At 50.6% G+C, this 17,337-nt stretch overlaps 1 protein-coding gene across 12 annotated transcripts; it reads right to left on the bottom strand.

Moving 5' to 3' along the window:
* Positions 1 to 6,140: 6,140 nt before the first annotated feature.
* B4GALT7 (beta-1,4-galactosyltransferase 7) lies at positions 6,141 to 15,743 on the bottom strand. Of its 12 annotated transcripts, none has more exons than XM_027098243.1 (7): positions 15,614 to 15,729; positions 13,412 to 13,462; positions 11,589 to 11,951; positions 8,492 to 8,717; positions 7,720 to 7,803; positions 7,349 to 7,453; positions 6,141 to 6,826 (listed from the first exon to the last, which is right to left on the bottom strand). In XM_027098243.1, the coding sequence occupies exons 1-7, from the start codon at positions 15,661 to 15,663 to the stop codon at positions 6,671 to 6,673; spliced, it is 1,035 nt and encodes a 344-aa protein (XP_026954044.1). In that variant the 5' UTR covers positions 15,664 to 15,729; the 3' UTR covers positions 6,141 to 6,670. The 12 variants fall into 12 exon arrangements, 11 of the variants coding, with proteins under 11 accessions (XP_026954044.1, XP_026954049.1, XP_026954039.1 ...); XM_027098238.1 differs by having other exon boundaries at positions 6,154 to 6,826; positions 8,492 to 8,735; positions 15,614 to 15,732; XM_027098241.1 differs by having other exon boundaries at positions 6,154 to 6,826; positions 8,492 to 8,735; positions 12,232 to 13,491; positions 15,614 to 15,717.
* Between the last annotated feature and the right edge of the window lie 1,594 nt (positions 15,744 to 17,337).

The following is a 17,337-nucleotide window of genomic DNA, read 5'->3' as shown; positions in this document are numbered from 1 at the left end:
GATTCAGAAGTTCCTGCACTGAGGGAGACCAGCATCCCCAGGCACCTGCTAAGGCCTCCTCACACTCATCTCTCCACTGCCTTGCCTGCATCCCAGCATCCTCAGAAGCCCTTTCCTCAACCCAGGGTTTTCAACAGTGGCATTATTGAACTTAAGGTTGGATAATTATTTGTTGTGGGGAGTTTCCTATGACAACATTGCTGGCCTCTTACCAACTAGATTCCAGTTGTAACCTCAGTTGTGATGACAAAAGAGGTCTTCAGACACTGCCAAACACCCCCTGCGCTAAAGTCTCTCTGCTTGAACTCTAGAGCCACAGTAAAACCTGGGCTGGGGCTGGGGGCTGGGCAGACACATAGAGGAAACCAGTGGGAGGAAAGCGTGTGCCTTTGAGACCACCCCTACCCCAACCTCCATGAAACAGGGCTACTTAGACTTTTCAAAAGCTGCCTCCTCTTGGTTCCCACCATACAGTTTTGTTTCCCCCTTTTAAAAAAATAGACTATTTTTGGGACTTCCCTGGTGGTCCAGTGGTTAAGACTCCACACTTTCAATGCAGGGGGACTGGGTTTGATTCCTGGTCAGGGAACTAGATCCCGCATACCGCAACTAAGAGCCCGCATGCTGCAACTAAAAAAGATCCTGCATGCTGCAACTAAAGATCCCGCATGCTGCAAAGAAGGTATTTCATGCAGCAACGAAGATCCCATGTGCTGTAACTAAGACCCGGTGCAGCCAAATAAATAAATAAATATTTTTTAAAAAATTGACTGTTTTTAAGAACATTTTTAGATTTAGAGAAAAATTGCAAAGATATTAATCAGAGTGCCCATCTACCTGCACCTATTATCAACAACTTCAATTAGTAAGGTACATTTACTACAAATAATGAACCAATGCTAACACAGTATTTTTAACTAAAACTATATTTTATTCAGATTTCCTTTGTTTTTAGCTAATGTCCTTTTTCTGCTCCCAGATCTCATTGAAGATACCGTATTATATTTATTGCAATGTCTCTAAGGCTCCCCTTGGCTGTGACAGTTTCTCTGACTTCCCGTGTATGTGATGACCTCAACAGTTTTGAGAAGCACTGGTCAGATGTTTTGTAAGATGCCCTCTATAGGAATTTGGCTGCTGTTTTTCATATGATTAGACTGGAGTTATGGATTTGGGGGAAGAAGACCACAGGCATAAAGTATCATTTTCATCACAACATGTCAAGCATACATACTATCAAGATGATTTATCACTGTTGATGTTGTCCTTGATCACCTGGCTGGGGTAGTGTTTGTCACGTTTTCCCATTGTACAGTTACTCTCCCCACCTCACCCCCTTTCCACACTGTCCTCTTTGGAAGGAAGTCACTATACGCAGTTGACAGGTAAGGAGTGGGGAGTTATGCTCCCCTTCCTTGAGGGCAGAGTATCGACATAAATTATCTGGAATAATTCTGCATAAGACATTTGTCTCTTCTCCTCCACTTATTTATTGATATTTATCAGTATGGATGCATGTATTTTTATTTTATGCATTGGGTTATAACCCAATATTACTTTCTTTTTTCTTTTTTTTTCCTCAAATTGTTCCAGTTTTAGCCATTGAGAGCTCTTTAATTTGGCTCCTGTGTTCCTTTGACAATACCCCCATCACCTTTTTTTTTTTTCTTTTTTGCGGTACGCGGGCCTCTCACTGTTGTGGCCTCTCCTGTCGCGGAGCACAGGCTCCGGATGTGCAGGCTCAGCGCCCATGGCTCACGGGCCCAGCCGCTCCGCGTCATGCAGGATCCTCCCAGACCGGGGCACGAACCCATGTCCCCTGCATCGGTAGGCGGACTCTTAACAACTGTGCCACTAGGGAAGCGCCCCCCATCAACTTTTAAAAAACATTTCCTTACTTTCTGGAACTAAAAGATGCTCCAGACTCATCTTGTATATTTTCCACCCCAGTCCTTGACTCAACCATTTGTCTAAGGAGCCGTGGTTCCTTTCATTGGAGGATGGTATTTGAAACCAAGATCTGGGCACTAGTTGTGCTCATTGCCCTGGAGTGTCATTGCTGCTAGGTCCTCTCAGCTGACAGAACAAGGAAATATATGTGTGTGTGATACGTGTGTATACACACATATGTAAATATTTCTCTGTATAATTAAGCTTAATGTAAACTCATACTGGTTTATCCAACTCTAATCCATCATCACATTCTTCATTCTAGCCTTCTGCCCTTTGCTTATTCATAAATTCCCACTCCAACAGTAAGAAACCTGGCTCCCACCATCCATTCACTTAATTGCTCAATCCTAATATACAGAACTGTTATACCACACCCCATATCCCCATGGGAAACAACTAGAGGATAGTGCATATGTGCACTTCCTTTTGACTTTAGTCTTACAGATTCCACTTGTTTCTAGTGTTACTTAGGTCAGCACCTAATCCCCCATCCCCTTCAGTGAGGTAGTTTTGTACATTGTAATGTAGTTAGATTTTCTTGTCATAGTCTGCATTCCTTCCTGGGATCCCCTTACCTACTAAATGACTTTTTAAAATTTGCATACATTGACTCACTTTTTTTTTTTTTTTTTTTTTTTTTTGGCTGCGCCGTGTGGCTTGCGGGATCTTAGTCCCCCCACTAGGGGTCAAACCTATGCCCTCTGCAGTGGAAGTGCAGAGTCCTAACCACTGGACAGCCAGCGAATTCCCAAGGCTGATTCTTTATGCTAAAAGTTCGGTGGGTTTTAACAAATGCATAATGTCATGCACATCAACTACCCTGTGTGCACCATTACACACAGAATAGTTTCACCACCCTAAATATCTCTTGTGCTTTATCTATTCAACATTCCTTCCCTCTCCCCAAACCTTTGGCAACCACCGTCTCTATAGTTTTACTATCTCTATAGTTTTGCCTTTTCCAGAATGTCCTATAATTGCAATCATATACTATACAGTTTTTAAAGTTTGTTTTAAATTTTCTTGGCCATGTCACACATCTTATGGGATTTAAGTTCCCTGACCAGGGATCGAACCCGGGCCCTTGGCAGTGAGAGCAGAATCCTAACCACTGGACCACCAGGGAATTCCCTATATAGCTTTTTTAGACTGGCGTCTTTCACTCAGCAACATGTATTTAAGGTTCTTCCATGTCTTTTTATGACTTGGTAGCTCATTTCTTCTTAGTGCTGAATAATGTTCCATTGTATAAATGTACCACTAGTTTGTTTATCCATTCACCTATTGAAGGTAATCTTGGTCACTTCTTGTACTTAGTGATTACGAATAAATCTGCTATAAACATTCACATGCAAGTTTTTGTGAGGACAAATTTTCAAATCGATTGGGTAAATACCTAGGAGTGAGATTGCTGAATCATATGTCATGATTATGTTCAGCCTTGTATGAAACTACCATACCATCTTCCAAAGTGGATGTATCATTTTGCATTCTCACTAATGGTGAGAATGCTTCCCTTTGCTCTATATCCTCACCAGCATTTGGTATTGTCATTTTTCAGATTTTAGCCATTCTAGCAGGTATGTAGTGGTGTGTCGTTGTTTTAATTTGCAATTCCCTAGTGACAAATCATGTTGCGCATCTTTTCATATGCTTATTTGCCATCTGTATATTTTCGTTGTTGAAGTGTCTGTTCAGATCTTTTGCGCATTTTTTCACTTGGATTTTTGTTGTCTTGTTGAATTTTAAGATTCTTTGTATATTTTGGGCACAAGTCCTTTATCAGATATATGTTTTACAAAGTTTTTTTTCCTAGTCTGTGGCTTGTCTTTTCATTCTCTTAACCGTTGCTTTCACAGAGTAGAAGTTTTAAGTTTTAATAAAGTCTAACATCAATTATTTCTTTCATGGATCTTATTTTTGGTATTGTATCTAAAAACTTACTGCCAAAGCAAACATCACCTAGATTTTCTCCTATGTTTTCTTCTGCTCAGAAGGCAGATTCTGGGGGTCCAAATCCCAAGCTCCACTACTTATCAGCTTTGTGTCCTTGGGCAAGTTTCTTACCTTTCTGTGCTTCACCGTCTTCATCTATAAAACAGGTTAATAGGACTTCCCTGGTGGTATAGTGGTTAAGAATCTGCCTGCCAATGCAGGGGACACGGGTGCGAGCCATGGTCCGGGAAGATCCCACATGCCGCGGAGCAACTAAGCCTGTGCGCCACAACTACTGTCTGTGCTCTAGAGCCCGCGAGCCACAACTACTGAGCCCACGTGCCTAGAGCCCATGCTCCGCAACAAGAGAAGCCACTTCAATGAGGACCATGCGCACCACAACGAAGAATAGCCCCTGCTCACCGCAGCTAGAGAAAGCCCGTGGGCAGCAACAAAGACCTAACGCAGCCAAAAATAATAAATAAATTTAAAAAACAGGTCAATAAATAAGGCCTAGCTCTTAGGTGAAGGCCTACATGAAATAAAGCAATATATTAAATTTTGTATATGTGAATGATCAACAAGTGCTGGTTGTTATCATTACAACCACATTGGCCAAGCGTGTGCCAGGTGCTTCTAGATCCTGGGTTCTGACCAGCAAGGCAGGGACATTTGTTCCATGCCACAGAGAAGCAGCCAGGGTGCTGAGGAGGCAGAAGGGCTGTCTGCTTCTTCCCATTACTGACCACCTCTCAGCCTTCTCCCACTCTCCCAGAGTGGCTTGGGGGAGGCCCGCGCTGGGGAGTGATGGGGGCTGAAGATTCAAGCTGCATCAGGCCTGGCCTGGGGTGCCTTCTGGTGTTTGGATGATGGAGGTGGTGGCAGCGGCCGTGGGGGAGTGTGAGAGCGTAGGGTTAGAAATGCACCCCAGCCCAGGCTGAGCTGGCTGATCCTGCTTTTCTCCTGCTCATCCCAATTCCCAGTGCACATGGAAAGGAAGGAATCCCCCATCTTTTTGGTCTTCATACCTACCAGGTGAGTACAGAGCTGGAGGCGTTGTCACATCTATTCCCACCATCTCCAAGACGCTTCATGTTTTCTAAGTCCAAGATGACAGTCAGGGTTGTTCAGGAGACCAGCAAACAGAAAGTACACCATTCCCCTCTCCTGGGCCTGAAGTTGAGAAAGTCCCTTGAATACCCTTGCACTGTAATCAAGGTCTGTTTGCCCTTCACCGTAGAGAGTAAAACTGAACTGCTGGGCGAGGTCAATTTAGGATCGCAAGGACCCTCTCTTATAAGTTTGAATAGTTACATGGAACCTGAAGCTCTTCACTCCCTCCACTCATCTTTGCTTAAACCTCTTGGTTTATGCTCAGGTTGTACAGTGCACAACCCACACAACTGCACGCAGCAGCCCTAAGATCATCCTTGGAGGAGTCTTTTTGGAGCAGAGCTGCTGAATTCTACCCTCCTGAAATCGGGGACCTCAGTCCTTCCTCTTGCACTTCAGGTGTCCTATTTATTGTTAAACACACTAACCGTAACTGGTCCCAGTCTCCTCTGACTTCTGCCCCAAATCTTTGGCAGTCAAATGCCCTGAAGGAGTGATTTACCTTTCAGGGCCCATCACTTCCCTCTCTCATTGGCCCTGGGCTTACCTCCAGATGGTTCCTCCAAGATGACTCCCCAGTTCCACCAGCTCCCTTGGCTCCCCTCCCTCACCTCTCTGTGGCATTTGGTGACCACTGGTAGTCTCCCCTCATGCTGTGGGAATACTCGAGGGGTTCTCCTACTTCTCATCTTCCTCCCGCCTCAGAAACATGGTCTTCCCTCCCTGAGCCATGACCCAGTGAGTCTTTGCAGATGCAGCCTGCCTACCGTAAGTCCAGTCCTGCAATCTATTTCTGTCCATCTCAGTGAGGCAGGATGAAGCACCCCTTCCAGTCGGAGCCCACCAGAGCCTGGCAGTGGTCAGACTGTCCAGAAGGGCAGCAAAAGCCTGGAGTGCTGAGGGAGGGAGTAGGGACCTTGTGCCTTGGGGTTCTCTCCCACCTGAGCTTCCCCTGGCCTCGTCTTCCCTAGCCCTGCCCCAACTCCTTGCCAGCTTATAACTAAGAGAAGTGTCATCTTTTGCCCCATCCCCTTCCCCTCAGCCACAGGTGACAAACTGGTGGTTCAAAACACATTTGGTTTGGCTTACCATACTTGTTACAAGTTTGAATTAGTTGCTATCATTTTTAAATTAACCAATTTCACTCAAGAATCCAGAATTCTACTTTCTTTTGAAAAATCAGAAGATCTGGCAACACCAGGCCCACACTCCTTCAGGGTGACAACCAGCTAGAGCTGGTCTCAGTTGCTCCCTTTCTGTGGGGCTTGCACACTGGTCTCTGCAGTTTTAACCCTCCTGATGGCCCTTGCCACCCACATCAGTGGCCTGGCAGTCCAGGAGAAGGAACAAGATCTTGCAGATCTCAGCACACAAAGGAGGGTAGGGCAGGGCAAGCAGGAAGGCAGAGTGGAGAGTCTCAGTTGGAAACCATGTCCCAGCCTCTCTCCATCATTGTTTACTGCTGGCAGCGTCCCAGGCACCCTGCGTGTGTCCTCTCCTGGCTCAAGCCTGCCTCTGGGGGCCGGGCTGCTGCAAACACGTGGCTTGCTGTCCACTGCTTCAGGCCACTCCACGTCCTATTGGAGCTGGGCCCAGGGCCTGAGGCTTTGTCCTGGGCTTGAGTAGCAGTATGGCCTGTAGGCACAGGCTTCCTTGCTGTCCAGCCAACTCAGCTGAATGTGCACCAGGGGGTGGCAGCCTTGTCACAGTCCAACATGATGTTGAGAACAGTGCAGGGGGCCCCGCCCACAGACAGGGCTGTACGGGAATCCACGCGGTACTTCACGGTGCTCAGGCCTCCCTCCCGGTCCACCCTGAACTGCTCCTGGGAAGGAAAGGGGGAGAGCATGTACTCAGGGCTTTGTGGGTGCCAGCTGTCCACTGATCCCCCACGACCTTGTCATCAGAGGTCCTGTGATCCCCACAGAAGAGAGGGAAAAGGGAAGCTCAGAGATGGGAAGTCTCTCGCCCATGGCTACACATCCTCGTCAGCAGGGGTTTTCCAGTTGAACTAATCTGGCTCCTAGAGAAGAGGCTATTGAGGGATGGGGACTCCTGTATCCCAGGTCTGCCTAGGATGCTGGCACCTTCAGCTGAGTCCCATCCCCACTCCCCCCGACACACACAGCCTGCGTGGACCCTGAGGTCTCGGCTGACCCACAGAGCCCAGGGGCCATGGCAGCCACCAGAGGAGGGCATGGTGCCCAAGCAGAATGCCAACGACTGACCTGGGCCAAGCAGGGGAGGATGGGGCCACTTGGGCCCAAGGAGAACTTGATGAAATGCTTGAGCCTGGTGGTTCCCCATATACCACCTATCCATCCCCGATCAAGGGACCAGCCAGTACCTGTTTTTGAGCCGCGATGCGCTTCTGGTCCCTCTTCCTCCAGGCTGGGTCATGCAGGTGGCGAAATGTCTTGTACCCAGTTGTGATTCCCGAGGGGCGGAAAAGCTAAAGAGACCAAAGGAAGTTGGATCAGGCTGCCTCTCCTGGAGCCCTGGCCCTCACCACTAGTCCTCTGGGGTCCCACTGCCTGCCATAGCCCACAGGCAGGGGCCTGCATTCCCATTCTTCAGGAGAGGTGTGCTAGTCGGGGGCAGGGCTGGGATCAGAACCAGGGGTGCCATCTCCCAGCCCCAGGAACTTCATCTGAGGGCAGAGAGGAACCTCAGGGCAGCCATGATGGCTGAAGAGGTGGGGCGGCGGGGGAGCATTACCTGGAGCCCGGCTCCTTTGATGCGCCGGTAGAACTCGTCGTCCTCACGGCCCCAGCCCCAGAAGCGGTTGGACATCCCGTTGCACTGACACAAAGACAAGCAATGTCACTTGCCCCATCCTCCCAGGGTGCTCTTTGGTCTCCTACCACTTGGGAGTCCCTAGCCCAAGCTGGGCCAGGCCAGACCCCCTTTCCTCCTCCTCCCCAGCTTCCCACCCCACCACCCACTCCCACCCCCTACCACAGTGACTGATTCAGGGATAGACCTGTGACTCAAGCCAGGCCAATCAAGAGCCAGCATGGGGCAGCTGCGGGTCTCCTGTCTGGGCTGTTGGAAACGGGCAGCTCCATTTTCCACTGGACTTGGGCCTAGACGGATGCAGGTTGCAGCTACAACCACCACCTTGCATCCTGAACGTCTGAAAATAAAGCCAGTCTAGAGAAGGCAGAGCTGAGAGATGGAAGGTGAAATGGTGTCCTGGTGACATCATCTGAGAGGCTGGGCAAGACAGCCCCACCCAGACTTTTCCATTTTGAGAGGCAACGAACCCCAGGGCTTCTGAAGCCAGTTTGCCCAGGGGTTCTGTTGCTGTGGCAGAACCCTCCCTAACTGGCTTGTTTGGTCCTGCTCCTCTCATGCCTCTGGCTGCTCCTGGGCTCCCCAAGCAGGACCCTCCATCTGCTGGGCCCTAGAAATGCTGCTCCTCTTGCCACTGCCCCCATCCAGGTGGGTGCTCCCTGGCTCTCAGCAGAGTAGGTGCGCCAGGCCTCACCAGCTGGTAGTGCTGCTTGGAAAGCAGCAGGATGCCACCGACGTAGGTCTTGTAGTGGTAGAGTGGGTGGAGCTCCGGGGAGGCCACGTGGAAGGGCCCGGTCTCTGGGAAGCCATAGTCCAGCTCCTCATTGAGAGGGAGCAGGTCCACGTCGTGCATGGCGATGTAGTCTGTGCTGTTGCTGCTCTCCAGAAAGCCCGCGTTGATGAGTGCTGCCCGGTTGAACCTGTGCAGGGCACCGAGGCTGGGCCAGGGGTAGTGAGCTTGCTCTCCCCCAATCTCTGCATGAGAGCCCATCCTTCACAGCACCCACCCCCAGTACCCATGCTGCCCTCCAGCCTGACACTGACTTCATTGTGGGTCTGCCCAGCTGCACATCTGCCCCTCCACTTATCTCACAAATGTTTACTGAGACCCTATTATGTGCCAGAAACTATTCAGAGCACTGGAGATACAGCAGTGAGAAATCAAAGCCCTCAAGGAGCTGACATTCTAATAAGAAGAGACAAAAATAAACAAGTAAGTAAATATGTAACAAGCCAGGGAGTGGTAAGTGCTGAGAAGAATAGTAAAGCAGGGTGACGAGGATAAAGCATGCTGTGGGGTGGGGGTTGTCCTTTTAGAGGAGGTCATCAGGGAGGGCCTGTGTAACAGGGTGACACGTGAGCAGAACCTGAAGGCCTGAGGGAATGAGCCCTATGGAAATCAGGGGAATAGGGCTCCGAGCAGAGAGAAGAGCAACTCCCAGGGCCCGAGGCAGGAGCAGATAGCAAGGTGGTGAAGCAGAGTGAGTGAGAGGTCTCAGGGAATGAGGTCAGAGGGTGACAGGCCCCTGAAGGACTTGAGCTTTGACCCTGGATGAGATGGGGAGCCACTGAAGGGCTTAGAGCAGAGGCATCATGTGCTGTGACTCAGCGTTTAATAGGCTCACTCTAGTTGGGGTGTTGAGAAGAGACTGGAAGGTGAGGGGTGGAAGCAGGGAGACAGGTTGGGAGGCTGTTACAATAATTTAGGCATGAGATGATGATGCCTTAACTCAGGGAGGTGGCCGTGGAGACGGTGAGAAGAGGGCAGATTCTAGATGCATTCTGCTGATGGACTAGACGTGTTGTGTGAGGGAAGAGGAGTTGAGGATGACCTGAAGGCTTTCTGGCCTGAGCAGCTGGGAGTGTGGAGTTTCCATTTCCTGAAATGAGGAAGGGGGCAGGAGAAGGTCAGGGACAGGTGGGAAATCAGGAATTCAGTTTTAATCATGTTAAGCTTGAGATGCCTCTTGAGACCACCAAACAGAGGGCTGCACAGGCAGCTGGCTGGATATATGGGTCTGGAGTTCAGGAGAGAGGTCTGGGCTGGGAATACAGACTTGGGAGTCATCAGGGTAGAAATGAGATTTGATGTCTTGAGACTAGATGAGATCCCCTGGGGAGCGACTGGAGCCAGAAAAGACGGTGCCCAAGCACTGACCCCCAAGGAACACCAAGGCTGAGAGATCAAGGGGATGAGGCAGAACCAGCAAAGGAGGTGGGGAGAGGTGGCCAGAGAGGAAAGAGAAGCAGAGCACTGTCCCAAAGGTCAAACTGAGGTGTTTTAAGAAGGAAGAAGTAATCCACTTGGCAAATGCTGCCAGGAAGTCGATAGGATGAAGATTGGGAACTGGGCTTTGGATTATCAAGGTGGGCTCATTGGTGATGTCAACAACAGCTGTTTCAATGTCATGATGAGGGTAAATGTCTGAGTGGAATAGGTTCAAGAGAGAGCGAGGGGGGAGAAAGGGAAGGAGTTTTGCTAGAAAGGGGAGCAAAGAAAAGAGGCAATAGATGTGGGCGATAGGGGATCAAGCGGGGTTCTCTTTTTTCTGTTTAGATGGGGGCTATTTCAGTATGTTTGTTGATTTGAATACTCCAGGAGGGGGGAAAATTGATCATGCAGGAGAGAAGAGAGCCAATGGCTGGAGTGATGTCCTTGAGTAGAAGAGCAGAAAAGGGACCCAGTGCCCGAGCAGGAGAGCTGGCCCTGGAGGGTCATCCTCGGGAAAGGCGGTGGGAAACTGAGGACACCTGCACAGAAGCTGTGAAAGGAGTCCGGGCGTGGGGACCTGGGTTAGTTCTCTTCCAATTGATTCTGTTTTCTCAAATATGAAGCAAAGTAATTGGCTGAAGGTGAAGATAGGGAGAAGTGAGGAGAGGAGCGGGTGTGCAAGGCTGCCGTGGAGGGGAGAGGCAGCAGACCAGAGGAATGAGAGCCCTCCTGGGCCAGAGCTCATTGTCAGGGAGATGAACAGTGTCTCCAGCTACATCCAGCTGCCAGGTGCAGGTGTGTAGCAGGCAGAGTCGAGTTTCATCCGGTGGGAGTTGTGCCAGGGAGAAAGTGGAAGGGAGTTAAGGTGCATGTGAGGGAGTGACTTTCACCAAGGACCATGGAATCCAAGTTAGATCAGGAGAAAGTAAGGACAAGGAGGATGGAGAACACTGGGAGGATCGTGGACTAAAGGGCCTGGCAGGGTCCAAGAATTGTTGGGTCCACGTCTCCCAGTGGGAGAGAGCTGGAGGGAAAGGAGGTGGGGGTGGAGTGTGAGATGCTTGGATTGTGATCATGGAGGGGAGCAGTTTTTGGTGAGGGCAAGGATTTTAGGTTAATGCCAGAACAAGTTAAGCCGTGGCTTTGACCCTCCCTTTCCCTAATCTCCGCAGCCAATCCACCAGCAAGCCCTGTCTGCGCTTCCTCCACATCACTTCTCTCCACCCCTTCTGCCACGCTGCCCGAGCCCCCATCAGCTCAGGTGACTGCAATGACTGCCCAACAGGTCTCCCTGCTTCCCCTCTTGTCCTGGTATGGCCCAGACACATACAGCAGCCATAGGGACCTTTGTGAAATGGAAACCAGATCAGGGGCCTCCCCAGCCCCAAACCCTCCCCCCAGATTCCTGTCACACCCAGTGAGAGGGGTCTAGCACCTCCCACCCTCTCACTGCTGCCCTGGCTGGCCTTTCATGGGCCTGGGCCACCTGGTACTGGATTGCTGTCGGGAAAGGGAGCAGGCCCCAAGAGACCAGGGCAGGCCCAGGTGAGTGGGTGCTGGCTCAGGAGGTGGTCCTTACCTGAAATGATCCACCTGGTTGAGCACATAGATGTGGTGCTGGATCTTCTTCCTGCTCAGGAAGCGGTGCATGTGGGGCACAAAGACCAGTAGCTCCTCGAAGCGTTCTCGAAAGGGCACCAGCACTGCCAGGCGGTGGGGACCCCATGATTCATCTTCTTCCCAGTGCTCAGGGGGTGGCTCTGGTGGGCAGGCCCGGGATGGGCCCAGGGTCTCCTGTCCTTGTCCCCTGGCTGCCCGGGCCACGTCCCCAGAGCAGCTGAGCTGCAGCCAGAGCAGGGAGAGGAGGCCCAGTAAGAGACAGGCAACAAAGAGGTGGAAGACGGAGCATTTCCGGGGGAGGCCGCTGGGGATCAGCCTGGACCTGGGACAAGAACAGGGAGCAGGTCAGAAGGGCAAGGCTGAGCCGAGGTCCTGCGACAGACCCCTTCTCTGGCTTCCCACAAGTAAGGCGCACGTGGCTGGTCTGCCCCAAGCGCCCGGGAATTAGTGCAGAAGCAACTTTAGTGCTTTTGTTCGTGCTGCCACCATGCATCAGAATTCTGCTTAGAGCCCTAGGCTCAGCCTGAGCCCCCCTACCTCCAGGAGGCCCTCCAAACACTCCCAGGTCTCGGAGCTGCCCCACTTCCTCGATGCTCTCTTACCTTCTGTGCCTGAGTCCCAGCCAGACCAAGAGCTGCTGAAGGGCAGAGACAAGACTCCTTGTCTTTTGCGCTTGCCCCTCCCCAAGACAATGGCTCATGTCCAGAGCTGATGGCAGAAGCCCGCCTTAGAGGCCCCACCCACTGCCTTCCACCTGCTCCCCTGCAGGTTCACCCTCATCAGAAAGCTTGGCTTCATCCTGTTTCTCAGACCAGAAAGCTCCCCAAACAGGGGCATGTGCCTGTTTCAGCCCCAGTGAAAAGACCACTCTTTACTCTGAGAAGATTAGGTCTGCCCCCAAACCAATGTGAGGCCCAAACCAACAAAGGCAGTTTACTGAATGCATGTCAAAGCTTCAGTCCAGGGCAGCCCATGTGACAAGGGATGAGAGACAGAGAGGGAAGGAAAGACGAGGGCTGGGAACAGCACCCAGGCTCACTTCAGAAGCTGGAAAAACAGCGGAATATCTTAGACTTTGAGGTAGTGCTGGGAGAGACTGCCTTTCAGGTTATGAAATACAAAGAAATGGTGGAATTCACTTGGTTTCTTTGCCCCTCTCTCTGGAAGTTCCTGAGGGCAGTGAAGGAGGAACTAAGGAATCCAAGAAAATGGAAGCTTCCTCTATTCTAGAATAATCAGCAAAGCAATCTACTTTATAACCTCTGAGAGTCACCAATTAGCTACAAGGTCATATAGATTCTACCTCCTAAGTGCCCTTTGATCCTTCCTCACCCACTGCCTGTCTTTTAGCCCAAGTCTCATCTGGTCCTTGCCCTGCTCAGACCCCTTCAATCTCATGGATGATCCTCCTGTTTATAAGATAATGGCCAAATTCCTTGGCCTGACAGTCAAACCCCTCTGTGACCTGGTCCCATCTCCAGTTGCTCCCTGCTACTCACCCAGTGCTACACATTGGGCAACTCAGAGTTTCTCCACTCACCATATTCCTTCCTGCTCTAGCCCTCACACAGTCCACTGCTTCTGCCTAAAATGCCTTTCCTTATTTTATCTGCCTGGAAGCACCCCACTGATCCTTCAAGGCCAAACGCCAATGTCATGGCTAGCACTGCCACACCCCACCCCCACGTGCACACAAACAGAGATACATACTCCCTCCCTCCTTTGTGTTCCTATGGTATCTGGTACTGCCCTTTTTGAAGCACTTAAGAGTTTTGTAATCACCTGTGTCCATGCTTGTCTCCTTCACAGGTCATCAGATTCACAGCTGTGGCTCTAGCACAAATCATACAGCAGAGGGCTTGCTAAATGAGTTAAAGGAAGGGTTCAAGCATTCAGGGCATGCTTGTCACACACTAAAGCCAGACCAACTCCTGCCTCTCTCTAGAGGAACAACTGCCAATCTGGTAGCCAGAAGGCCTGAAGCCAGGCTCAGGCCCCACACACAGCAGAGAGGGAGACTGATAGGACACCCTTGCAGGGCTTCTGACTTACCCCCCCTTGTCCTGTGGTGGGGGTTTCCGCGGGGGAGGAGCAGAGGCCAATACTCCTAGTGGCCTGGGAAGGCTGGAACCTCTACAGATTCTCCCTCTGGGTTCTTTCTTGGGGTAGGGTAGAGACTGGGGAGATGGACATGGGGAAACATCCCACCTTCAGGGGAAGAAGCAGTGACAATTATCCAGGGGTATGGCATGGATTGGGCACTCCATGCACTTTCACGTGCTGGTCCCTCGGTCCAGCTTTCCCTTCCTACCAGGATCACGTCCCCATGGGCACTCTCTTCCTGTGCTGCAAGGGCCCAATCACTGAACAACTGAATTCAGAGCTGAAATCCCAGTTCCTCAGGACAGCGGACACTGAGAAGTTGCTTCTGGTGCCACCTGCTGGCAAACTCCAGATCTGCAGTCTCATCTGCTACCAGGCCCAGGCCATCGTTGTTTCTGGGGTGGGGAGGCAGACCAGATGAGGTTTTCTCTCATTCATCAATCTGTGTCCAAGGCTAGTAAGATTCAAACCCAGACAGGCTGTTTCCAGAGCCAGCACTCTTTAATTGCTACATTATCTGCATCTGTTGCATGCATCTCTGTACCCCTGTGTCAAAAGCATGAAATGATACAAGTTTTGTGGGATCATGGTTGTGTTCCAAAAGTTTATGGAAAGGAATTAGGAAATGGAAATTCTCCTCCATAACCTTCCCCTTCTTCCCTCACACAAAGCTTAGTGATACAGGTTTGAATACTCAGCTGCTCTGGTTACAGCACCTCCAAACTGCAAAAGTAACTGGAAGAAAACTGGCACCTTCTTTATGCCAAGCACAGTGTCAACAGTTTTATATATGTGATCTCCTTTAATCCTCATACAGACCTGCAGAGTAGATATTATGATCCCTGTTTCAGAGATGGAAAAGCTGAGGAGAAAGATTAAGTATGCTCCTGGTCACATGGCTATTAAAGAGGATTCCTGTCCAGGCCTAAATCCACAGTCCAGGCTTTCTACTATATTTCTGTCTTCTTACTTCAGCACCAAGTCTGAAAAATTCCCAACGATAAAGAGTTGTGCCCACTATATTCCAAAGCCTTTTGGCACCTGGCAAACTTAACAGAGAAAAGGGAAAGAGGTTTCATTCACTAGGTGTAGATCCACTATCAAGTGTTCTGGGTGAGAAGAGTTTTGGGGGTACATCTCAAGACTGAAGTGTGGGAGCCCTTTCCAATCTAAACGGCCAACTAGCTCTCCCCCACCCCCCACCCCCATTCTGCTCTAGTGGTAATCACTAGCTAAGGTCTGGGTCAACCTCACACCTAACACATGGGGCAGGCCACATTCAAGTACAGCTGCACCGGAAATGAACTAATGTTACGCTGGGAGTACTTAGTCCCGGCGAGGCAGTGGCCAGCCAGGCAGAGCATAGAGCTTCTGTCTGGTGTATTCTTCTGGGCGATCTGCAGAGAAGGGGGAAGCACGAGGGAGGGAGGGAGGGTAGCGTCTGAGGCTACAGGGATGTGATGGGGGAGGCAGAGATCAGAGAGACGGAAGACAGACCCTCTGAAACCAGGGACAGACAGAAAGACAGAGATCCACTGAGAGAGGTCAACGGAGTCAGAGACCGGCATGAAAATAGAGGCCAGTGGAAAAACACAGAGACCCATAATGAGAGAGACTCGCATAGAGGGACAGAAACTCACAAAGGGAAGTCAACGGAGAAATACAGACCTGCTGAGTGACGGAGACTGGTAGAGACAGAGACCCACATAGAGACAAACAGAGACCCAAATACAGAGAGAGACCCACAAGGAGAACCACAGACCCTCAGAGAGCCCCGCAGAGACGAAGACGCGACGGCCTCGGGCTCCTAGATTCCGCGGGGCGGCCCGGAAAGGATCAGCACCCGGGAGGACGGGGCCCGGGCCGGCCGCCGCCGCTCACCTGCCGTCCTCCCAGGGCAGCTGTGCCGTTTTCCTCCGGGAGGGGAACATCGTCGGGGGAGGCGGCGGCTCATGGGGCTCGAGCTCCCAGCCGGGCCGGCCCGGCCTCCCCGGCCTACGCGGCGCCTCCGCCTCCCGCCCCGCCCAAGCCCGTCCGCCCCGCCCCTCGGTCCACAGGGTCCGCTGCTCCGGCCGCGCCGTCTGCTCCCCGGAGCTGCGGCGTCAAAGGTTCCGCATCCACAGGAACACGTGAGCGCTCCAAACGCCTGAAGTGCTAACTGCTTTCCGGGGGCCGCTGAACATCCCGAGAAATTGAGGCCCCGGAGAGGGCTCAAGTCAGTGGGCTTGGACTGGATTTATAGACTCCAGACTTCCAAACCAGCGCTCTGGGATAATCTGCATCTGCCTCCTCTTCCCAAGGGAAGGCGTCCAAGTAGTCCTGCCGTCAACCCAAGTGCATTCTTTCTCCGCAGCGAGCTTGGAGGGCGGCAGGGCCAAGCTCAGGGCTCAGTCTTGCGTTCAGCCTGATACCTCAAGTGACACCCCAAGTAGTAGTTAGGAGACAGGCACTAAAGGCAGATTGGCTGGATTTGAAACCTGACTCTGCCAGTTCGGCTGTGTTTTGGGGAACAGCCTGCTTCTGTTTCCTCATCTGAGTATATAAATGGTTCCTGATTTATATGGTTGCTGTGAGGATTTAAAGGAGAAAATGCAAAAACTTGGTACAGTGATGGGCACAATAGTCAACGCTATACAAATGGCAGCTATCATCCAGGAGAGGAGTACTTTGGTGGAGCTGAGAACTGAAGAAGGGAATAAGATTGACTTCCCATATCTGCCCTGTCACCGTGAGAACTTAGGCCCCAGCTGGGCCAGCTTCCTACCTGGGAAAAGAGAGTGGCAAAGTTATTAGACTTGATCTCCTGTTCTTCCAGGCACATTTTAAGTTTCCTAATAAATAACATCCATTGAGTTCTTACTATGTGCCAGTCATTTTTCTAAATTCTTTACTACTGTTATCTCGATCTGTCCTTATGAGTATTGTACTTATTATGCCCACTTTAAAGATGAGGGAACTGAAGCACAGAGAAGTAATTCAGAATGTAAGCCCAGGTAGTTTGGTTGCACAATCTATGGTCTCAACCACTCTGCTTCTGAGAGGACTTCACTATAGTAGGTAGGAAATTAATCATTCCCAGGAGCCCCCTTTCACCCATCGTACAACCCACCAGTCCCCTTACTGCTAAGCTCTCCCAGGGCAGCGTACCTTATACCAGAACCTCGAAAAATCCAGCCTAGATTTGGCTGATGACAAAGTCAAGGCTGACCCCTGCAGAGACAGTCAGGTAAGGCCAAAGATGGAAAATGGGAGATGGGCCTGACCTGGAAAGCACAAGCCCATCTTAAGGGCATAGCTCCCATTCAGTCCAGCTAATTGTTGTCGCATCAGGATGAAGCCCCACTAGTATCAGATCTAAGTCAGGTTTCATGTAAAAATCCAAATTAACTTATTTTAAACTGTGACATCCACAATCATGTTGATAATTAGTACCCTTAATATGATGGGATGAGAATGGCACTTTCCTTTTGTGGTCTTTCAAAAACCCAGGACCCCAGTCTAATCATGAGAAAAACATCAGACCAATTGCAATTGAGGGAAATCTACAAAATGCCTGACCAGTATCCCTGAAAACTGTCAAGGTAATAAAGGAGGAAAGTCTGAGA

This window comes from Aethalodelphis obliquidens, unplaced genomic scaffold, assembly GCF_003676395.1.
Source record: "Aethalodelphis obliquidens isolate GAN/ISIS:26980383/991018 unplaced genomic scaffold, ASM367639v1 scaffold121, whole genome shotgun sequence".
NCBI lineage: Eukaryota > Metazoa > Chordata > Mammalia > Artiodactyla > Delphinidae > Aethalodelphis > Aethalodelphis obliquidens.
Note: the sequence above shows the minus strand (reverse complement) of the source record. Positions and strands in the feature narration are given on the sequence as shown.

Coding starts and splice junctions, on each gene's coding strand:
- B4GALT7 (XM_027098238.1), bottom strand. CDS start 15,663: ATGTTCCCCTCCCGGAGGAAAACGGCACAGCTGCCCTGGGAGGACGGC. Junction 13,463..15,613: donor CTGCCCTGGGAGGACGGCAG/GTGAGCGGCGGC, acceptor GATTTGTGCTAG/AGCCACAGCTGTGAATCTGA. Junction 8,736..11,588: donor AACCAGGTGGATCATTTCAG/GTAAGGACCACC, acceptor CCCCTGGCCCAG/CCTCGGTGCCCTGCACAGGT.